The 22,252-nt window shown below is 33.7% G+C and overlaps 2 protein-coding genes across 3 annotated transcripts in view; one reads left to right on the top strand and one right to left on the bottom strand.

Annotated features, from left to right (window-relative positions):
- LOC128187380 (H(+)/Cl(-) exchange transporter 6-like) overlaps positions 1 to 22,252 on the top strand; it is a 41,796-nt gene that overhangs the window by 4,945 nt on the left and 14,599 nt on the right. For both annotated transcript variants that reach the window (XM_052857813.1, XM_052857814.1), the window contains 6 exons: positions 19,231 to 19,384; positions 20,721 to 20,880; positions 20,966 to 21,072; positions 21,560 to 21,701; positions 21,827 to 21,873; positions 22,057 to 22,165. In XM_052857813.1, the coding sequence (XP_052713773.1) occupies positions 19,231 to 19,384; positions 20,721 to 20,880; positions 20,966 to 21,072; positions 21,560 to 21,701; positions 21,827 to 21,873; positions 22,057 to 22,165 (719 nt within the window). The remainder of the gene's footprint in view (positions 1 to 19,230; positions 19,385 to 20,720; positions 20,881 to 20,965; positions 21,073 to 21,559; positions 21,702 to 21,826; positions 21,874 to 22,056; positions 22,166 to 22,252) is intronic.
- On the bottom strand, positions 45 to 18,743 carry LOC128187383 (uncharacterized). The gene is made up of 3 exons (XM_052857816.1): positions 18,399 to 18,743; positions 18,137 to 18,298; positions 45 to 371 (listed from the first exon to the last, which is right to left on the bottom strand). The coding sequence occupies exons 1-3, from the start codon at positions 18,676 to 18,678 to the stop codon at positions 124 to 126; spliced, it is 690 nt and encodes a 229-aa protein (XP_052713776.1). The 5' UTR covers positions 18,679 to 18,743; the 3' UTR covers positions 45 to 123.

Genomic DNA, 22,252 nt, shown 5'->3' with positions numbered 1-22,252 from the left:
ATATATATATATATATATATATATATATATATATATATATATATATATATATATACTTCAATCAAACACAGTGAAACAGTTTAATAAATACATGTACAGGTGAAGAAGGTTAGTTTCCTCACATTACATACAGATACTTTCTACAGTTGTTTTGTTCTTGCTGTCGTCGGATCTTATATATACAATGGCATGTATGATCAGTGAGACGGCTGCAAAGAAATGAAATATGGCTGCTCCGAAAGCAAAGTAGAAATCCATGGCTAAAGTGTCGTCAGTCAAATGGAAGAACCATTTCCAGGTCTTGGCGTAGGGGTTGATGACTGATTGATAATTATCGCTGTATTGTGCGATTCCTTTCATTATCAAAACAGCTGGAATAAAAAATAACTATAATGTTATACTTTTCTTGTATCATACATATATCCATGCGTGGATTTAGGTGGTTTTCAGGTTTGTCCAGAACCCCTTACCCCTAGAAAAATCAATTTTTTATGTTTACAATGTAAAATTTTAGAAAATGTGCATCGGACCCCGCCCTCCCCTCAGCCGGCAAACTTAGATTTCCCTAGGAACAACCCCCTCCAAAACATTTTAGATTCACGCATGATGTCTATCATGGAATCTGTTTAATAACGATTTTCAGGTGAAACAGGTATGCAGACAATTTGAATTACCGCACGTCTTTTCTCTATGCTCACCTACAGCTAACGGTCGTTCAAAACCTGATAACGTCACAGTAATCATTAAGTACTGTTTTAGTATTGCATAGTGTAATCAAAGAATAATTTAATAATATAATAGAAACATACATTCGTTTTATAAAAGATGGTTTACCAATGAGTATATTGAGCGATATTACATATATGTTAACTGAAAAACCATCCAATATTTTCTTTATGTTGCAACTGAAAGTGGCACTGACTATTCCTTAGGGGAATATTCAATATAAGAAGGCCAGAAAATATCGATAAGATCATGAAAACTTGGGGTTTGGTTGGACGGAAAGCATAATGAATAGAAGTCAGGCACACATGTATGAGACAAAAATTCATTTCGAAAATTAAAACTTCATAAATTAAATATTGAATAAATATTGTAACAGTCTGTAATTGTAGTCAATATATCACTAAAATTCATGGACGCAGGAAAATTGTATCTGTTGCCAGGAAAAAGTGTCAGCAGTCTAAATGCTGGCATTCATAACAATTTTTATTCAGATTATTCTATTTGTGACAACATTTTTCCGTACTGAAAATTCATTAAAAAAAATTCTTTGAATGTTCTAGTTCTGCTGAATAAACGGAATGCTCTATTTTATTGGATATCTAACTTAGAAATACAAAAAACCAATAACTCTATATTTGACACTGGAGATAATGATATTTCCTGTAATGAAAATATTTCCTTATTTCATTTTGTACAGAAATTTTTTGTAAAGTTATAAGATTCAAAAACATGAACTCGTCAAATTTCACAGCTTCCAGTTCTATTATAAAATATGTACGTGTACAAATGATGTAAATGGTTAAATCCTAAGCGACTTTTCACAGTCATGTCTCGGACCCTCTATAGCCATAACGCTGTATTAAGATATTTTATTTGAAATTGTTTACAATTATTTATTATAATTAACGCTAAACAACAAAGTTGCACTTAAAATACTTGCTTAGTTTGCTTACATTGGTCATTGATTATTTATATTTTACTTATCTTGTGATTCTTGTCCCTTATATAATGCAGCCTACTCCAATTAAGTTTTGTGGATAATTAATTTTTTTAAAATCATGAATAAGAGAAAACCTTAACAAATAACTAGTGAATCAATTATTTACCTCACTACATAACCAGTCAATCAAATTTTTACCTAATTTGATATCTGACTCTTCATTCAATTGTTTCCTGTAGTAAATAACTAATCAATTGCTTACTTTATAAAATAATTAGTGAATCAATTAATTACTCAAATTAAAGCTTGTCATTCTTTGCTTATTACAGTTATAACTAGTCAATCATTAGATTACATAAGTAAAAAGCTGGTCAGTCAGTAATTAATCTCATTAAATGACTCGTTCAATTAACAATCTACCAAAGTAAATAACTATTCAATCAATTATAGGTAACCTATGTAAATTGCTTGTCAAACAATGATTTGCCTCTGTAAATAACTAGTCAATCGTTTACCTCAGCAAATAACTAGTCAATCGCTTACCTCAGCAAATAACTAGTCAATTTACCTCAGCAAATAACTAGTCAATCGTTTACCTCAGCAAATAACTAGTCAATCGTTTATCTCAGCAATTAACTAGTCAATCGTTTACCTTAACAAATAATTAGCCAACCGATAGATTACCACACTATTAACCTGTCAATTAATTGTCACATTCAGTAAATGACGAGTCAATTCATAGTTAACCTTAGTAAATAACTTATTAATTAATAGTTTACCTCAGTAAATAAAATGTGAATTAATACATTGTTCACCTCAGTAAATAAATGTAAAATTTATTTGTTTGATTTAGAAAATTACAAGGCAATCAAATGATTGCCTTATTAAAAAACTAGCCATGCTTTACTCGGTGTTTGCAAGCCTCGGTAAATGAAAAGCCAATCAATCGTTTATCGAAGTAAATATTTTGTTAATCAATAGACTACCTCAGTAATTACTTTAGAATCATTTTTATTTGTATTGTATTGTTTATTGGTCAACAGCTGCACAGCTCATATATTTATATACAATTAATATACACATGTTACAATACATATACTGGTCACTTGGAAAGGCAAGTTTATACGTGAATTTTTTTTTTATCATAAAAGCATTCTTAATACATTTATCTAAATTGCACAAATCCTTTAAATTTTGTGTTGACAATAATAGAATTAATTTAAAGACAGAGGGTCTAATATAATAAACTTTTTAAGGAATTTTTCTCTTAAGATACATGATTAGGGACATTTCAATATAAAATGATATTCATCTTCTATATCTAAAGTACATAAAGAACATAAACGTCTTTGAAATGGAACATTGTTATATCTACCCGTTTCGACGGAAAGACAATGAGATGACAATCTTAATTTACATATAAGTTTCTTATATTGTAAAGGAATCCTTTTTGATAGATATGACTGCAAGGTACAATGATCAACTAAATATTTATAGATTGTACATTTGGAAGAGGGATTTATGTCAGCTAGTAGGGACTGTTTAAAATTATCAAAAATACGTTGCTTGCCGATTGTTAAAATAATTTCTGGCTTTTCCAAAAATTGATTTTCCCATAAGTTCATTAGCCCAATACTTGTTAACATGTTCTTAATCTCTGCAGCCCAGTTTTTACATTTGTTTTTACCTAAAGTTTCATTATACATATTAACATAACATGAATTCAAAATGCAATTTTTTGATGATAAAAGTTTCATCCAGTATCATAAAATACGGTTTTTTTTATACATTGCAGAGGCATTCTGCCCAATGCACAATAAATAACTGCATTAGATGTGCCCCTTTTAACAATAAGTATGTTTTTACAATAATTAAGATGAATTTTTTGGGGGCAGAATGAAAGCCCCAGACTTCACAACCGTAGTAAGCAATGCTTCCTACATAAGTGTCAAAAAGGGACAAAAGCGTACTCAAAATTTAGACTCATATTACAACATTTCCTTTTCAGTGCAAAAAGCGCCTTCATACATTGTAATTAAGGTCTTCCGTTTCCAACGGAAGACCTTATAGTTTTCGTACGATTTCTTATTATTAAGGTCTTCCGTTTCCAACGGAAGACCTTATTGTTTTCGTACTGTTTATTATTTTTTTTCTCCAAATTTTGTGCACGCGATTTCTCGAAAACTACCCAACCGATCTCAACAATTTTTTCACAGATGATGGGACATTATCTGAATTTTATATGTTTTTGAATTTTTTGTCGTCGTCACTTCCGGTCCGGATTTACGGTCGATTTTGTAATTTTTTACGACCAATTTTGTGCAGAGCTGATCTCAGAAACTATAAGAGATATGACTTTGAAATTTTCAGGATAGGTAGAGCATGGTTTGAAGTTGTGCACCATTTAGTTGGTTTGCGCCAGTGACGCTATTCCTTGGAGCTCGCTTAGGCACGAAAATGGGGTACATATTTCGAATCAAAATGTTCATATGTTTTGATCAGTATCTTTTTATCAGTTGATATTTTGTTAAGACATATAGAACAAAAGTAGTAGAGAATCAAAAGTTCTATCCAATAAAATCAAGAAAAAGGGGCTGGCCCCTTTAATTAAGGACAAAGAGACTCGTAAAGTCCATTACGAATAACTTGAAAACGATAAATATTTTGTTATGCATTATAAAATCAAAGTTGTTGATCTCTACATTATCGGTTAAAAAAAGTCATCGTCAGGCCCATGTTTGACGTAATTAGGGTTTTTAATTCTTTATCTTCAAGTTTTTTTTTTTTGGGGGGGGGGTAATTTTGAAAATGTATCGATATTTCATGGTATCATTTAAACTAAAAAAAAAAAAAAATCGGACGGAAGACCTACTCGTTACTCGTAACGAGGTCGTATCTAGTTATTATTTTTTTCCACAAATTTTGTGCACGCGATTTCTCGAAAACTATTCGACCGATTTCAATCATTTTTTCACAGAAGATGGAACTTGATGTAAACTTCATACGTTTTTGAGAATTTTTCTGTCGTCACTTCCGGTACCGATTTATCGGCCATTTTGCACATTTTCACGACCTTTTTTGTGCAGAGCTGATCTCAGAAACTATCAGAGATATGACTATGAAATTTTCAGGATAGGTAGTCTATAGTTTGAAGTTGTGCACTATTATGTTGTTTTACGCCAGTGGCGTCATTTCTTGGAGCTCGCCTGGGCTCGAAAATTGAGTACGAATTTTCATTCAAAATTTTCATACGTTTTGATCTGTATCTTTTTATCAGTTGTTATTTTGTTAAGACATCTATAACAAAAGTAGTAGATAATTAAACGTTCTTATCAACAAAATCAAGAAAAAGGGGCTGGCCTCTTAAATTAGGGGCCAAGACACTCGTAAACTCTATTACAAATAACTTAAAAACGATAAAGATTTTGTAATGCATTATAGAAGCAAAGTTGTTGATCGTACCAATATCTATTTGAAAAAAATCATTGCCACGCCCATTTATTACGTAATTAGGGATTTTTAGGGGCCAAAGTACTTAAACTTTGACGAAAAATAACTAGAGAAGTATACATTTTTTGTTAGACATCAAAGAAGAGAAAATATTTGATTAAATGATTTAAATTGATTCTACTTATCAAAACACGAATTTCTGTCCCAATTAAGGATCTAGAGGGCTGGCCCCTAAAATATTCAATCATTTGTATCTCAAAAGTGATCAACAATTTTAGATGGATGTAAGAACAAAAAATGTTAGTATTCATGAGACCTTTCGTATAAAATCAAGAAAAAGGGGCTGGCCCCTTAAATTAGGGGCCTATAGACTCCTAAACTCTATTACTCATACGTTAAAAATGATCAAGATTTTGTAATGCATTATAGATGCAAAGTTGTTGATCGCAGCAATATTAGTTTGTAAAACTTATTTCCAAACCAATTGATGACGTATTTAGAGATTTTAGGGGACTAAAATTTTAAATCTTTAATGTGCTGTATGTTAAAAAGCAAAACTCTTTGTTAAGCATTTTAAAGGATATTGACAATCGTATACATTATCTAAAAGGAAGTGGTTGAGGGATAATTCTGAAATTTCATTGATATTTTAATCGAATGGTTTAAAAAATTGAACGGAAGACCTACTCGTTACTCGTAACGAGATCGTATCTAGTTAAGGTCTTCCGTTTCCAACGGAAGACCTTATAGTGATTGTAATGTTTCTTTTTATTATTAAGGTCTTCCGTTTCCAACGGAAGACCTTATTGTTATTGCTTTGATTCTTTTCCTCTATTATTATTATTAAGGTCTTCCGTTTCCAACGGAAGACCTTCTTGTTATTGCTTTGTTTCTTTTTCACTATTATTTTTATTGTTTTTTTTTTTCTGTCACGTTTTCTCAAAAATGCTTCAGCCAATTTTCTTGAAACTTTCAGATCTTATTCATGACAAAATTTGTAAGAAAAGTACACGGGCTTTTTTTTGTCGTCACTTCCGGTACCGAGATATTAAAGATTTTACGTTTTTGCTTGTTCACGATTTTTCTCAAAAAGTATTTACGATAGAACCTTCAAATTTTCAGAGAAGGTAGAGAGTGAACGGCCGCAGTGCCCTTCGCATATCCGAACGTCCGCCGTCACTTCCGGTCGTCACCGGAAGGAAATGAAAAACCTTAATTTTTCAAATTTTTAGATTTGAATTTTATTTATGTTTTTATTCGATAGAGACGCTTAAAACACTTCAGAATACGAAATTTGTGTTAAAATCGATCCAGGCATTCCCGAGATTTTGAGTTCAAAAGTTCTGAAGCGAGAGTCCGCGTAGCTCAGTCGTTAGAGTGTTGGACTTGTGCCCAGGCGACCCGGGTTCCATCCCCGGGTGCCGATTATTTTTTCTTCCCTAATTTTGTTTTGTTTAACAATTTTACCTTTAAAATGATGGTTTTTATTGTTTTCCGTTTTATTTTTATCATAAATAAAATTAATAACAGCTTTTTTAGTACAAATATAGAGGTCGTTTCTGTCAGCAGTTTGCTTAATTCAGACGCTCGTCGCATCGCCGGCATCAAAGTCATGCCGCCGAAGCGCCCCTGCAGTACGACCGAATTAGAGTTCACTGGGTCGCTTTTCTGGCATCAAAGAAATGCCGCAATCTCCATGATTGTATGCACAGAACATTTAGCATTGCACCAACGATATTCTACATGGCTTTTAAAGGAGGACTGATTAGTATTTATTCACATAATTATATAGATACACGCATGCATGTATACATGCGTTTATTGACATATGCTGCTTATATATTGATTTCCTGAACACTATAAAACACTATGAAATCTCTCTCTCTCTCTCTCTCTCTCTCTCTCTCTCACACTCACCCTGACAACCGGGTGACTGCGATACGGTGTGAAAACTGACCACCCTTGTATCTGTGTTTGGGCCTATGTATTATCAGATGTAAACACTGATCATTGAAATACACTGTTGAAACAAAGAGTCTGATTATTCACTTTTGATTTATAAAAATCATTACGGCAGGGTGGATTGGGATTATAATCATATACAATCAGTCTTATAAAGTTTTTATTTATTTACAAAAGTCTATAAACATGTACATGTTCGCCCAAAAGCGGGATTAGTGATTAAGCAGCGGGGTCAATAATTCTCTCTCTCTCTCTCTCTCTCTCTCTCTCTCTCTCTCTCTCTCTCTCTCTCTCTCATTATAGCTAGATAAACAATGAATGTGCATATCCGTATAAATTAGCCTAGCGAACATTTTTATATGGGTATAATATATGTATTAATTTATTAAATCGGAATTTGAATTAATTATTCTCCCCTGGGAATAAACCCCGTTTCAAAATCACCCTCACTTGGTTTCAGACTTTTGACGAGTCATCGGACAATATGCTTTGCCCTGCGTATAATCTTTCTCGGATGGGGATCCGATTACTATTGATGAAATAAAATCACTATTATCGATGAAATAAAATGTTTTTCTATTTACTTATATAGCAAATTAAAAATGCCGAGGTGGATTGAAAATACGCTTCATATAACAACAGTTTCAATCCAGTGTTTTCTCAGACGTCCGCGTCAATTTGTTCCCGCCCATTTCAAACGTTTTGACCTGTTGCATTCATCTCCATGTACCTAATGTTATTGCTATACATATATTAGAACAAGAAATCACATTGACGCAAGCGTCAAATGGGCCGCAAAAAATATAACTGTTGTATGAATCATAGGTTGTTTACAGAAAAACACACCACAAAGAAGAAAATAAGAGTTGGTTATACTAATTTTTATGGTAAATTCTAATATACTTTAAGCAACTTGTTTTGAAGTTTAACATTTTACTATTATCATAAAGAATCGATTTCGTTACTGTAAGCATTTCTAACGGCAAGTGTATGATCATTGCCATAGTATGCAGTAATGGAGAACACATTGATTTGTACATTACTCTAATACAAAGTTCAACTCATCATTTGAAATTTCTCTTGGAAATTATATATTTCAAACCATTTTGGGTTGGGTTTTTTTGCATTGTATTGAATGAAAACTTAATGCATTAGTTTAATATATGATTTCTAGGGACCTCATAATAAAATGAAAATGGATTAGTTCAAATTTTGCACTCAATTCAAATTTTCATATCTGTCATATTCTTGCGTAAATAATTGATATAATGATATTTTCTACCACATTTTACATGGAAATATAATAAATACACACGCAAAGTCATTTTATTTGACACGGCACATAGAAATTCAAATATATCATTTATATAAAATTGAATGACTTTCAGGTCTTTAGTATTTCAGGTCTTTAGTATGTACCGCATACCATTTTGAAAAGAATGAAGAACTCCGAAATTTTCCGAATAGATTATAGTCTCGATAAAAAGGCGCCAAATATGTTAATCTACTAAGTATGACCTTCTTTTCTTTTACGAGTAAAACAAAAAATATGTGATATTTTCTAAAAGGCATAAAACATATTGAATTTCTACATGCAAATTTACTTTTAATTCATAAAAATAAGCATAGTATTAATTCTACTAAAAAACAACTATCCCGCAGAAACGCAGTAACAATATTTAAATGTGTTTCAAATAACGGACCGCCTTCCGGCGGCCCGTAATAAAAGTATATATCAAAGAAAAAATCATAATTAAGATTTTGAGATTTTTAAATTTCAAATCAATGGTACAGTGGCTTATACAGCGCTTATACATTGTTCTAACATATGTATTTTGTTTAGAAATTGTGTAATATGTGATATTTAGAATTTAATATTCTACGTTTAATATAGAAGTCACCGACCAACCCCCCCCCCCCCAATTCATAAAATCATTTAGTTTTTCTGGCCCGATTTTACTTGATCTTTGATCTTGGGCCTTTAATTTCAACTAAGTACCATTCTAGATTACTGTACTACTAATTACCAGACCAATTCGCGATCGTTCATTATTATTTAACAGAGTTAAGAAGTTTTTGGCATTTGAATTTCAATTGTCGTGTTTGATATGTACTGTAAAAAAAATTCTAACTCCCAAGCCCTTAACTCAATCCTAATGAAAATTCGTGAAAATGAACCATTTTTATTGTCTGTTATTTAAATATGCAGCGGATTGAACAATTAAGACAAATTCCTGAGATAAAACGGCGCTTATTGCCTATACGTGGAAATTGAATTTACACAGTACACGCACCGACCCCCCCCCTTCCTATTCACAAAATCATTTGGTTTTTCTGGCCTGATTTTACTGGATCTTTCATCTTGAACCCTTATTTTCAACCTAGTTCAATTCTAGATTACTGTACTAATGACCATACCTATTCTTTCATTTTTAAGAGAGTTATGAATTTTTGGGCATTTGAGTTTCGATTGGCGTGCTTGACATGTACTGTAGAAAAAAATTCTAACTCCCGAGCTCCTTACTCAATCCTAATGACATTTTGTGTAAATGTACCTCGGACCCCATTCTTATTGTCTGCCAAATATGCAGCGGATCGAATAATTAAGACGAAATTCCTGAGATCAAACGGCGGGTATAGCCTGTACGGGGACTTAAAATTTACACAGTACAAGGGATGTAAGCAGCCGCGTGATATTTCAGTTGCATGTATATTTCTTGTTTTCCGTTTAGTCTGTATCTACGATAGCGTGTGGACTACTTATGAATGTAAGAACTGTGGAAATTATTGTCATCAAATTTTTACCGAATAAATTTACGTGTTACTGATTTCGTTATTTCTACATTTATAAAGATTTTATCAATCCTGCTGAAATAGAACAGCCAAACATAATAGTAATCGACACGAAAAAAAATTCTCAACACTGAAATACATGGGTAAAATGCATCAGTCATTGTTTTAGGACCTCCCCTAATTGTTGTTAACCGAATCCGAGATCCACACCTCAAAATTCTATTTTCGATTTATTTAAGACGCAAATCAAGCTCGGGTCTTTTCACCCCCCCCCCCCCCTCCAGACACAAAATGACATCGCACTGTTACCAAACCTGAATAGTCAGACATCTGACACGTAGTTTTTTTTATCTCATACAAAAACTCAGCTCCTCTCCCGGGCGGAAACGCTCCAAATTCAAAGACAAATTCGGGAATTATTTCCAGTCAGCCATGTTTTGAGACACCTGCAAAGGCTGTGTGTTCTTATCTTGGCGGAGCCAAGACTTGTTCTTTCTCTCTATTTCTTTCTCTCCTTTTTATTTAATTTTTTAACTAAAATATTCAACATAAAAGGATTGTTGGACTGTAGTACAAGTTGAAAAGCACTCTTCAATTAAGATTTAGACAAAAACAGTCTTTCATTTTTAGGGTCTTCCGTCTTCAGCGGAATACCCTTATATTCTTATTGTTATTAGGGTCTTCCGTTTACAAAGTTTTTTTTTTCTTCCGTTTCTTTTTATTACAGGTCATTAGACCTGTTATTAGGTCAAAAGACCTCTTATTTAATATGAAATAAAAGTGGGTTGGTCCTTCAAATTAGGGATCCAACGGGGTGTATAATCCTTCATCCATCGCTCTTTTAGATCACATCTGCATTTCCTTGATGAATATAAAAGGCAAGGTCATTTCCTCTTCTAAAAATCAGACGGAAGACCTCTTCGTTGCTCGCAACGAGATCGTGTCTAGTTATTCTTTTTTTTTTCTCCCACGTTTTCTCAAAAATGCTTCAGCCAATTTTCATGAAATTTTCAGAGCTTATTCATGACAAAATTTGTAAGAAAATTACACGAGCTTTTTTTGGTCGTCACTTCCGGTACCGAGATATCAAAGATTTTACGTTTTTGCTTGTTCACGATTTTTCTCAAAAAGTATTTTAGATAGAACCTTTAAATTTTCAGAGATGGTAGAGAGTGAACGGCCGCAGTGCCCTTCGCATATCCGAACGTCCGCCGTCACTTCCGGTCGTCACCGGAAGGAAATGAAAAACCTTAATTTTTCAATTTTTTTAACTTTAATTTTTTTTATGTTACTATTCGATAGAGACACTTAAAACACTTCAGAATAGGAAATTCGTTTTTAAATCGATCCACGCATTCCCGAGATTTTGAGCTCAAAAGTTCTGAAGCGAGAGTCCGCGTAGCTCAGTCGTTAGAGTGGTGGACTTGTGCCCAGGCGACCCGGGTTCCGTCCCCAAGTGCCGATTATATTTCTTCCCTAATTTTGTTTTGGTTAATGATTTTATCTTTAAAATGATGGTTTTTATTGTTTTCCGTTTTATTTTTATCATAAATAAAAATAAATAGCGGCTTTTTTCAGTACAAATATAGAGCTCTTTTCTGTCAGCAGTTCGCATCGCCGCCATCAAAGACATGCCGCCGAAGCACCCCTGCAGTACGACCGCATTAGAGTTCACTGGGTCGCTTTGCCGGCATCAAAGAAATGCCGCCATCTCAATGACTGTATGCACACAACATTTAGCAATGCACCAACGTTATTCTACATGGCTTTAAAAGGAGGACTGATTAGTATTTGTTCACATATATAGATACACGCTTGCATGTATGCATGCGTTTATTGACATACGTTGCTGATATACTGATTCCCTAAACACTACAAAAAACTAGAAAATCTCTCTCTCTCTCTCTCTCTCTCTCTCTCTCTCTCTTTCTCTCTCTCTCAAATACATAAGAACAAAGTACAGGTAACATGCAGTAAATTGGATAGAGGCTAAATGTACATGTACATTGGCGTCCAAAAATTATACATGTGTTTATTTCAAGTTACGGGATAATGTCTATGGATTCAAATAATTTGAAATTCATTGTTTAATGATTGTCTTCTTACTGATTGGAAGTCAACGCTAAAAAGTCATTTTTATTAAAGATGGTGTACTTTTTCCTTTTTTGTGCATGTCTATATACTGATACAAATCTGTTGCCTGTCTGTCTTTCATCTTGAACCTTTATTTTCAACCTAATTCAATTCTATATTACTGTACTAATGACCAGACATATTCGTTCATTTTTAAGAGAGTTATAAATTTTTGGGCATTTGAGTTTCGATTGGCGTGCTTGACATGACTGTTGAAAAAAACATTGGACCCCATTCTTATTGTCTGCCAAATATGCAGCGGATTGAACAATTAAGAAGAAATTCCTGAGATCAAACGGCGAGTATAGCCTGTACGGAGACTTAAAATTTACACAGTACAAGGGATGTAAGCAGCCGCGTTATATTTCTGTTACATGTATATTTCTTGTTTTCCATTTTGTCTGTTTCTACGATAGCGTGTGAACTACTTATGAATGTTAGAACTGTGGAAATTACTGTCATCAAATTTTTACCGAATAAATTTACGTGTTACTGATTTCATTATTTCTACATTTATAAAGATTTTATCAATCCTGCTGAAATAGAACAGTCAAACATAATAGTAAACGACACGAAAAAAAATCTCAACACTGAATTACATGGGTAAAATGCATCAGTCATTGTTTTAGGACATCCCCTAATTGTTGTTAACCGAATCCGAGATCCACACCTCAAAATTCTATTTTCGATTTATTTAAGACGAAAATTAAGCTCGGATCTTTTCAACCCCCTCCAGACACAAACACGCATCAATATTTCAAATGACCTCGCACTGTTACCAAACCTGAATAGTCAGACATCTTACACGTTGTTTTTCATCTCATACAAAAACTCAGCTCCTCTTCCGGGCGAAAACGCCCCAAATTCAAAGACAAATTCGGGAATTATTTCGCGTCAGCCATGTTTTGAGACACCTGCAAAGGTTGTGTGTTCTAATCTCGCCGGAGCCAAGATTTGCTCTTTCTGTCTATTACTTTCTCTCCTTTTTATTTCTTTTTCTAGCTAAAATATTCAACATAAAAGGGTTGTTGGACTGTAGTACAAGTTGAAAAACACTCTTCAATTAAGATTTAGACAAAAACAGTTTTTTTATTATTAGGGTTTTCCGTCTTCAGCGGAACACCCTTCTATTCTTATTGTTATTAGGGTCTTCCGTTTACAAAGGAAGACCCTCTTTTTTTTCTTTGGTTTCTTTTTATTACAGGTCATTAGACCTGTTATTAGGTCAAAAGATCTCTTATTTAATATGATATAAAATGGGGCTGGTCCTTCAAATTAGGAATCCAACGGGGTGTATAATCCTTCATCCATCGCTCTTTTAGATCACATATGCATTTCTTGATATGTTTCGTTGATGAAGATAAAAGGCAAGGTCATTTCCTCTTCTAAAAATCGGACGGAAGACCTCCTCGTTGCTTGCAACGAGATCGTGTCTAGTTATTATTATTTTTTTTTTCTCCCACGTTTTCTCTAAAACACTTCAGCCGATTTTGATAAAACTTTCAGATCTTGTTTATTACAACATTTGTAAGAAAAGTACGTCGGATTTTTTTGGTCGTCACTTCCGGTCCCGAGATATTAAAGATTTTATGTTTTTGCTTGTTCACAAGTTTTCTCCAAAAGTATTTAAGATAGAACTTTCAAATTTTCAGAGATCGTAGAGAGTGAACGGCCGCAGTGTACTACGCATATCCGAACGTCCGCCGTCACTTCCGGTCGTCAGCGGAAGGAAATGAAAAACCTTAATTTTTCAATTTTTTGAACTTGAATTTTTTTTATGTTACTATTCGATAGAGACACTCTAAAAACCTCTGAATATGAAATCTGTTTTAAAATCGATCCATGCATTCTCGAGATTTTGGGCTCCAAAGTTCTGAAGCGAGAGTCCGCGTAGCTCAGTCGTTAGAGTGGTGGACTTGTGTCCAGGCGACCCGGGTTCAGTCCCCGAGTGCCGATTATTTTTTCTTGCTTAACTGTGTTTTGTTTAACGATTTTATCTTTATAATGATGGATTTGAATGTTTTCCGTTTTCTTTTTCTCATAAATAAAATAATAGCGGCTTTTTTCAGTACAAATATAGAGCTCTTTTCTGTCAACTACTCGCTAAATTCGGACGATTGTCGCATTGCCGGCATCAAAGACATGCCGCCGTAGCACCCCTGCAGTTCAACCGCATTAGAGTTCACTGGATCGCTTTGTCGGCATCAAAGAAATGCCGCCATTTCAATGATTGTATACACACAACATTTAGCAATGCACCAACGTTTTTAATATTTCACATGGCTTAAAAAGAAAGGTTGTTTTGTATTTATTCAAACATTTAGATATGTACATGTATGCATGTATACATGCGTTTATTGACAAATGTTGCGTTTATATTGAATTCCTGAACACTAAAATCTCTCTCTCTCTCTCTCTCTCTCTCTCTCTCCTCTCTCTCTATCTCTCTCTCTCTCTCTCTCTCTCTCTCTCTCTCTCTCTCTCTCTCTCTCTCTCTCTCTCTCTCTCTCTCTCTCTCAAAGATCTACTACAGGTAACATGGAGTAATGAGGCTAGAGGCTAATGTACATTTGACGTCAAAAAAGTAAATACGTATTTTTTTCTAGTTACGGGATATTGTCTACGGATGTTATTTTTTGAAATTCACTGTTCAATGATTTAATAACAAATCTATTGACTGTCTGGGATTAAAAAAAACCGATTTTTATTATCAACTGAATGCTTAACATTGGTCATTTAGACATAACACTTGGGTATCGTTTGGATTCGGGAAAATGGGGAATAAATAATCATACTATATTTCTAATGATGTAGGTTATTTTATTTGCTGACTTACCAGAATTTTTTTATTATGCAGTTATTGTCGGCAAAGAAAAACTTGAGAAAAAAAAGAAATATAATTCATATGAAAAAGCAGATAAAACAATTATAAATTTCTTTATCAAATCAGAGACGTAAATGTTATTTATGTCTCTGATCAAATCGATTTCTGATTAATCTCTCTCTCTCTCTCTCTCTCTCTCTCTCTCTCTCTCTCTCGTCATACATATGTAGTGTTTAGCATGTAAATGTTATGGCATTTTATATATTTTATTTCTGAAAACTTTAAAAGTAAAAAGTAAATCCATAAATTGCGTTTGATGTAAGATTTTAAAAGATTATTGCAAATGTTTCTCGACTTGTTGCAATACTGCTGTTGTCATAGGCAAAATCCCATCGTGAGCTCTGGACCGGTAAATGTCCGAGTAAAAATAAACTGGCGACTTCGAGAGAATAATGCGTATATCTCCCCTATTGTAAGACCCATCAACTTAAAATTCGGCAGGAGTGTATCTCAGACATTACTTTTATGAAAAATACATGCACGTTGCGAGTGTTTTAAAGATTAATTGATTTTTTAGGATTTTGAAGCGAGCTGGTAGTTTTCTATCTGGGTCAGAGTTCGACCTCTTTCTTTATTTATGGTTTCATTGAAATTAATGTTGAAATGGACTTGGCCCCTGTGCAGCCGCGTAATATTTCTGTTGCATGTATATTTCTTTTTTTCCGTTTAGTCTGAATCTACGATAGCGTGTGAACTACTTATGAATGTTAGAACTGTGGAAATTACTGCATCAAATTTTTACCGAATAAATTTACGTGTTACTGATTTCGTTTTTTCTATTTTTATAAAGATTCTATCAATCCTGCTGAAATAAAACAGTCAAACATAATAGTAAACGACACGAACAAAAATTCTCAACACTGAAATACATTGGTAAACTGCATCAGTCATTGTTTTAGGACTTCCCCTAATAGTTGTTACACGAATCCGAGATCCACACCTCAAAATTCTATTTTCGATTTATTTACGACGAAAATCAAGCTCGGGTCTTTTCACCCCCCTCCAGACAAAAACACGCGTCAATATTTCAAATGACCTCGCACTGTTACCAAACCTAAATAGTCAGACATCTTACACTTTGTTTTTCATCTCATACAAAAACTCAGCTCTTCTCCCGGGCGAAAACGCCCCAAATTCAAACACAAATTCGGGAATTATTTCGCGTCAGCCATGTTTTGAGACACCTGCAAAGGCTGTGTGTTCTAATCTCGCCGGAGCCAAGATTTGTTCTTTCTCTCTATTTCTTTCTCTGCTATTTATTTAATTTTCTAACTAAAATAATCAACATAAAAGGGTTGTTGGACTGTAGTACAAGTTGAAAAACACTCTTCAATTAAGATTTAGACAAAAACAGTCTTTTATTATTAGGGTCTTCCGTCTTCAGCGGAAGACCCTTCTATTCTTATTGTTATTAGGGTCTTCCGTTAACAAAGGAAGGCCCTCTTTTTTTCTTCGGTTTCTTTTTATTACAGGTTATTAGACCTGTTATTAAGTCAAAAGACCTCTTATTTAATATGAAATAAAATGGGACTGGTCCTTAAAATTAAGGATCCTACAGGTGTATAATCCTTCGTCCATCGCTCTTTTAGATCACATCTGCATTTCCTGATATGTTTCGTTGATGATGATAAAAGGCAAGGTCATTTCCTGTTCTAAAAATCGGACGGAAGACCTCCTCGTTGCTCGCAACGAGATCGTGTCTAGTTATTATTATTATTATTTTTTTCCCCTTTTTCTCTCGTGAATTTCTCAGAGATGTCTTCATGGATTTTTATGAAATTTTCAGGAATGACAGAAAATAAAAAGATCTAGAGGATTTTAATTAAAAATGTTCTAAATTCACTTCCGGTCGTCCGTTTCCTGTCCCGCGACAAAAAGCTTGTCACCTCGAGATCTAAGAAACGGTAAAGACTTAAACATTCAAACTTTGTGGGATGATTGACCTATAGCTGTAGATGTGTTTAAACACTTTTGTTTTGTTCGTCATAACTTCCGGTCGTCACCGGAAGCACTTAAAAATATTTTTTTTACGCATCAATTTTTTTGTCAATAGAATAAATATATAAGAATAAATCTATTCATAGGAAATCTCTGCGATGTAATATCAACAAAAAATGTCTACTTCCGGTGAGATATCTCAATTATCTCAGGTAGCTTTTTTAAAACACATTTTGTACCCGCGAGATATCAGAAACTATAAGCGATCAAGACACGAAACTTTCATAGATGATAGACATTTGATTGAAGATGTGTTTAACCGGTTTCATTTTGTCTTCCGTCACTTCCGGTCCATACCGGAAGAGTTAAAAAAAAAGAGCTGTCTATCAGTTTAACTGTTTTCCTTTGATATATATTAGTTAGATAAATGAAAAATAATGTACAAAAGGCAAGTATACAAGAAATATTGAATACAATTTACATTGAACACTTCCGTTTGCCCGTTTCCTGTCCAGAGACCAAAAACCTGATTTCGACGAGATCTCAAAAACAGTAACGACTTGAACAACCAAACTTTGTGGGATGATAGACCTATGTATGTACATGTGTTAACACTATTTTGTTTTATCCGGCGTAACTTCCGGTCGTCACAGGAAGTACACCCAATTTTGATATTTTTATAATTCACAATAATTTTCGCATCCATTTTTTATTTATGTGAGAGAAGCAATGTCTTACAGTTAAATTGATACTTCTATATCAAAACGGAAGACCTTTTTGTTGCTTTTGCAACAAGAGTCTAGTAACAATTATTTTTGCGTTACATGAAATTTTCCACTGTAATTCAACAAAAGTCCGAGATAATAAAAACTGTTCACTACTTCAATTTGTTCACACTTATAAAACTACACATCTTCTAGTTGTAAAATTCCCTCATTTCTGAAAACCATTATTTTTGTTTTGTTTACATTAACCGTTAACGACCATTTCTCTGTATAATTTTCTAAAGTATCCAACATTGATTGTAAGTCAGCAGCAGACTGAGAAAAAATAACCATGTCGTCTGCGTACATCAGTAAAAATAAGGAGAGCTCTTGTAATTCAATTGGAGTATTTCAACTGCTTAAAAATTCCATTTCGCAATCATTAACATTTGTTGGGGTCAATATTCGCGAGTAGCCAAAATTTTCCTGGTTCATGGGGACGTAATTTCGCTGGTATTGTAATCGCGCAAATTTTAATAAATACTAAACAAATGATTGTTAAATTAGGTTCGTTGGGATTAAATTCAGTAAAAATCGTTAACTTACCTGAGATAAAAGATAGCCCCATGCTACTAAGGACCGCACCAATTTGGAACTTTCTGAGTTTTAGAAAGAATGGTATGACAGAGGCCAGTGCCAATACCCCGAAAGATGCTGACCCGATTCCAACCCCTGCCAACTCGAAGTGCAGGGATTCTTCTCGCCAATCTGAAACCAAATATGACACAATTAGAATACGGTGTGGCCGATTATACTATCATTATTAAAGGGTACTCTTAAAGTATTTTGAAGAGTGCTTTCTAGGTACCTGTTTTCCTTTTTGATTTATCGACATAGGCATTGTAATCATGATTGTCATAGACGTCTGTGTCGTAGTCTGCTAGCACATTCAATTTCCACAGCGACTGGTAAGCTTTGATCTGAAACACAACGGGGTGATTTATGTCTGGCGGAACAGCACCTGTTATGTACTGGTCCCATTTTGCATCTTTCCTTAAAGATATCCCTTGAAGTACCAGCGCAACTGCTATCATTATTAAACACGAAATGCGAAAAGCAACAAAAGTGCGATTCTTAAAGCAATCCATGTTTTAAAAAAGCAGAGTAACTTTTGTGTTTGTGTTTGGTGATGAAATGAATGTGCTTTATAAGGAAGATGAGATTTTATGGTCACAATCTTTTGTGCAACCTAAATCCTGCTCACAATTTAGATTTGGAAATATCGATCAACATACTGTTCTCTGTTTATCTTTTTAATATCGTGGTATTACTTATAAGCATGTGGAACTTATCCTGGATTATTTGATAAACGGTATCTGAAATCTCAGAGATAGTGTTTCATTGTATTGAGAATATGGGAGATCTAAAAATTTTATTAATAATAAAAACTTGAAAACTTGTAATATTTGAAGTGACACGGGACATGTGTACCTTGAAATAATATTTTTTTTTTTTTATAAAATTTCAAAGTTGTCAAGCCAATATTAAATTAAATATTTGGTTATGTCTTATATCTGTTTATAGTCCATCTCTGTATAACCCCAAAAGCAAATACTTTAAAAGAAAAATATCTAGATAGAACCCAAGACATGTATACACATTTGTATGAAGATATGATTATTCTTTTTAATCTTTTGAAGGTAAATTCAGCTTGGCAACTCTCGGTCTGTTCTTTCTGCTCTTCTTCTTCCTTGCCTGCTGGACTTATGGAGTTCACGTCCCCAGCGGTCTGTTTGTCCCATCTCTGTTGTGTGGGGCGGCCTATGGACGGTTCGTTGCGACCGTACTTGTGCAGTAAGTACTCAAGGGCCGAATTATCTGACGCTCTTTGACAATGATAGGTTGACAAAGTCACTTATGATTATAATCCCTTTGATGGTTTTTTATCTGGTTGCCAAACCCCATTTAAGTTTATTTGAAGAAAGTGAGATAGTTATAAATAATCTGTTGTCTAGCTTTGTGGATCCGTGACCAGATCAAAGTTGTATTGAATAGTATGCTTCATACTCAAAGCCATTGGAAAATAGCAATTTTATACGTGTGGTAATTGTGCATGCAAGAAAGAAGACTAAACGCTTGTAAAGTTCTCTCCAACTTCTCGAAGTTATTATTGATAACAATGAATGAGTGAGAAAATCCAACAGTGTCGGAAAAAAAAACAATTAACAAAATAACGAGAAAAAGCATTTTTTTTTTACTGTATAGAATCGTCTATACTCTGTCCCAAGATATTTTGGATTCACGTTTGGCATAATTGTTTGATATTTATAAATACCTCAGGATTCAAACGATGTTCATTCAAAAGTATGAAAAATTTCCAAGATTTCTCAGTCAAAACGCCCCTGTTAACTTATCAGGTTTCAATACAATGCTAAAAAATGTGATGTCTATACGGAGATTGCAGCAAGCCCGGATGATAACGTTGAAATATTGCGCGATGTATTCCGAGTGTGTTCCGAATGGAGAAAAAATGTAAACATTCCCCATTGTAAATCTCCGTAAGGAATCTGTTTTCGTTCCTGTGAATTTTTCCGAGTGAAAGATGATAATGTGTCAATGATATTATCTTGGAAAATATCCCTTTCAACTATTTCAATTGCACTTCTTTCACAGGTAAGTGTATTTTTATTGTAAATCGTCCAAATGTGCAGCATAAATATCTTGGGACAGACAAAAGTCTGCCTGTAAAGTCAGCGCCACTGGAATGTCATAATGGCATGTTGTTTAGTTTTGGGTCTTTTTGCAAGGATTTTACTCAAATGAAGTTTGGCACAAAGCATTGATAGTCTTGTTTTTATTGTGTATATAGTTTGATAGATTTGAACATATTTACGTTTTCCAGTGTATTTGCCTGTAATAACACTCTTGATTTAGTCATGTATAGTTAAACACATTTAATTAATGACTTTTTCATTATCTAATCGTGCAGTTGCTGTAAACTATGTAAATATTAGTGATAAGGAATTATTCTTTGAATATAATAAGGTGATCAAATATGTCGGGCGTGCTCAAATCTATCATAAATTCCTTCGATCTTTCTTGGATTTGATCACCTTATGATGCTCAAAGAATTGTTCCTTATATAGTATTACAATTTGCAGGAAACTCACTAAACTAAGTTCTAATTTAGAGTTGGGTATGCCAATCATGAAAACTCGGGAACCTTTGCCTTGATTGGAGCCGCGGCGTTTCTTGGGGGCGTGGTCCGAATGACAATTAGCCTGACGGTGATACTGATAGAATCAACAAACGAAATCAGCTATGGCCTGCCATTAATGCTAGTTTTAATGGTATGGCAATTGTCACTATCCTGAATAAATGATCACTATTTTTTTATTTACATCAATAAAATGTACACTCAGATTCTCTTTCCAGGTAGCCAAATGGAGTGGCGATTATTTCAATGAAGGTCTCTATGATATTCATATCAAACTGAAAGGAGTACCGCTTTTGGAATGGGAGGTCCATCATGGAACTGAAAGGTTAAAGCGCTCGATTTCCAAATTATTCTTTTATCGTTGCTTAGATTCCTTCATTTTTCACCTTATTTTAACTTGCCAACTAGGCTTTTGATGAAGATAACACAGTTTTTCTAATGAATATACCTTTGATACCTATTAAATGCGTAATTGCCACATTGTCGTATTTTCCCTTTACATTCTGCCAAATTTGTTCAAAATTAGTTTGCAAAGAGCTTCATAATTAATCGAATAGACATGTTTGATTTTGCCGAAAAATGCGATACTTCATACTTTTATTAAAACTTTCTTTTGAAAAGCATTAAACAAATTCAATGAAATTTTATCAAGGTTTTTTTTTTACATAAAACATTGGCATTTTATTGTCTTAAGTCTGTCGGAACTTCAAGATTTAATTGCTTAATTCATGCCTTCAATGTTATTAAAGACCTGGTCATTTTGAAAATGTTTCTGTTCCAGACTTTTTCATTCATTCATTCATTCGTTCCAGACTTAAGGCATGCGATGTCATGGATAAACCAGAGAGTTATGTATATATTGTTTCACGAGTGTCCTCTGTGATACGCATGCTTCGAACAACAGCACATAATGCATTTCCTGTTGTGTCCGTGGCAGATGGAAGAAATTTAATAGTAAGTTTGAAGAAATATCGAATAATCAAACACGTAAAAATTAAATTATTTCTTTTAAAAAATCTTTTTGAAGACATCAACTCGTAATTCAGTTGACATACATATAACGTTTCCACTGGGTCTAGGTTGATCAAGAGTATACACAGCCAAATGGGCTTTTAAACGAAGAAAGGTAAGATGATGTTTACCTTTCATTTTTTTAAAAATGAAAACAAAATCTGAAAACAAAATCAGAATATTAAATGTTTTAATGTTATTCTATTTGTGGGAATATTTTATACATAAATGCATTTCTATTGGTAAAAAGATTATTAAACATTAGTAGTTTTTAATTTCAAGTGGATTTACTTTGCAGGGATGAAGGGCAACAGATTGAACAGAAATGGCGCTTTAAGGGGCTGATCATGAGACATACACTAGTTTCATTATTGGAGAATAATGTGTTTTTCCAAGAGCAAAACGGGGTATTTTTGTTTTTTCCTCACCTTCAATTTCTTAATTAACAAAAAATTAATTAACCATTTATAGTATCATATAGCACTACCTCTCAA

The sequence above is a fragment of the Crassostrea angulata genome, chromosome 6 (assembly GCF_025612915.1).
Source record: "Crassostrea angulata isolate pt1a10 chromosome 6, ASM2561291v2, whole genome shotgun sequence".
NCBI lineage: Eukaryota > Metazoa > Mollusca > Bivalvia > Ostreida > Ostreidae > Magallana > Magallana angulata.
The sequence above is the reverse complement of the archived record's forward strand: the minus strand, read 5'-3'. Positions and strand labels throughout refer to the sequence as shown.

Bases quoted from the DNA above. Each gene is read 5' to 3' on its own strand.
- LOC128187383 (XM_052857816.1), bottom strand. From the start codon at position 18,678: ATGGATTGCTTTAAGAATCGCACTTTTGTTGCTTTTCGCATTTCGTGT. The intron at 18,299-18,398 runs GTACCTAGAAAG...ATTTGGTTTCAG, and splicing joins TAAATCAAAAAGGAAAACAG to ATTGGCGAGAAGAATCCCTG. The intron at 372-18,136 runs GTAAGTTAACGA...TTTTTATTCCAG, and splicing joins GGGGCTATCTTTTATCTCAG to CTGTTTTGATAATGAAAGGA.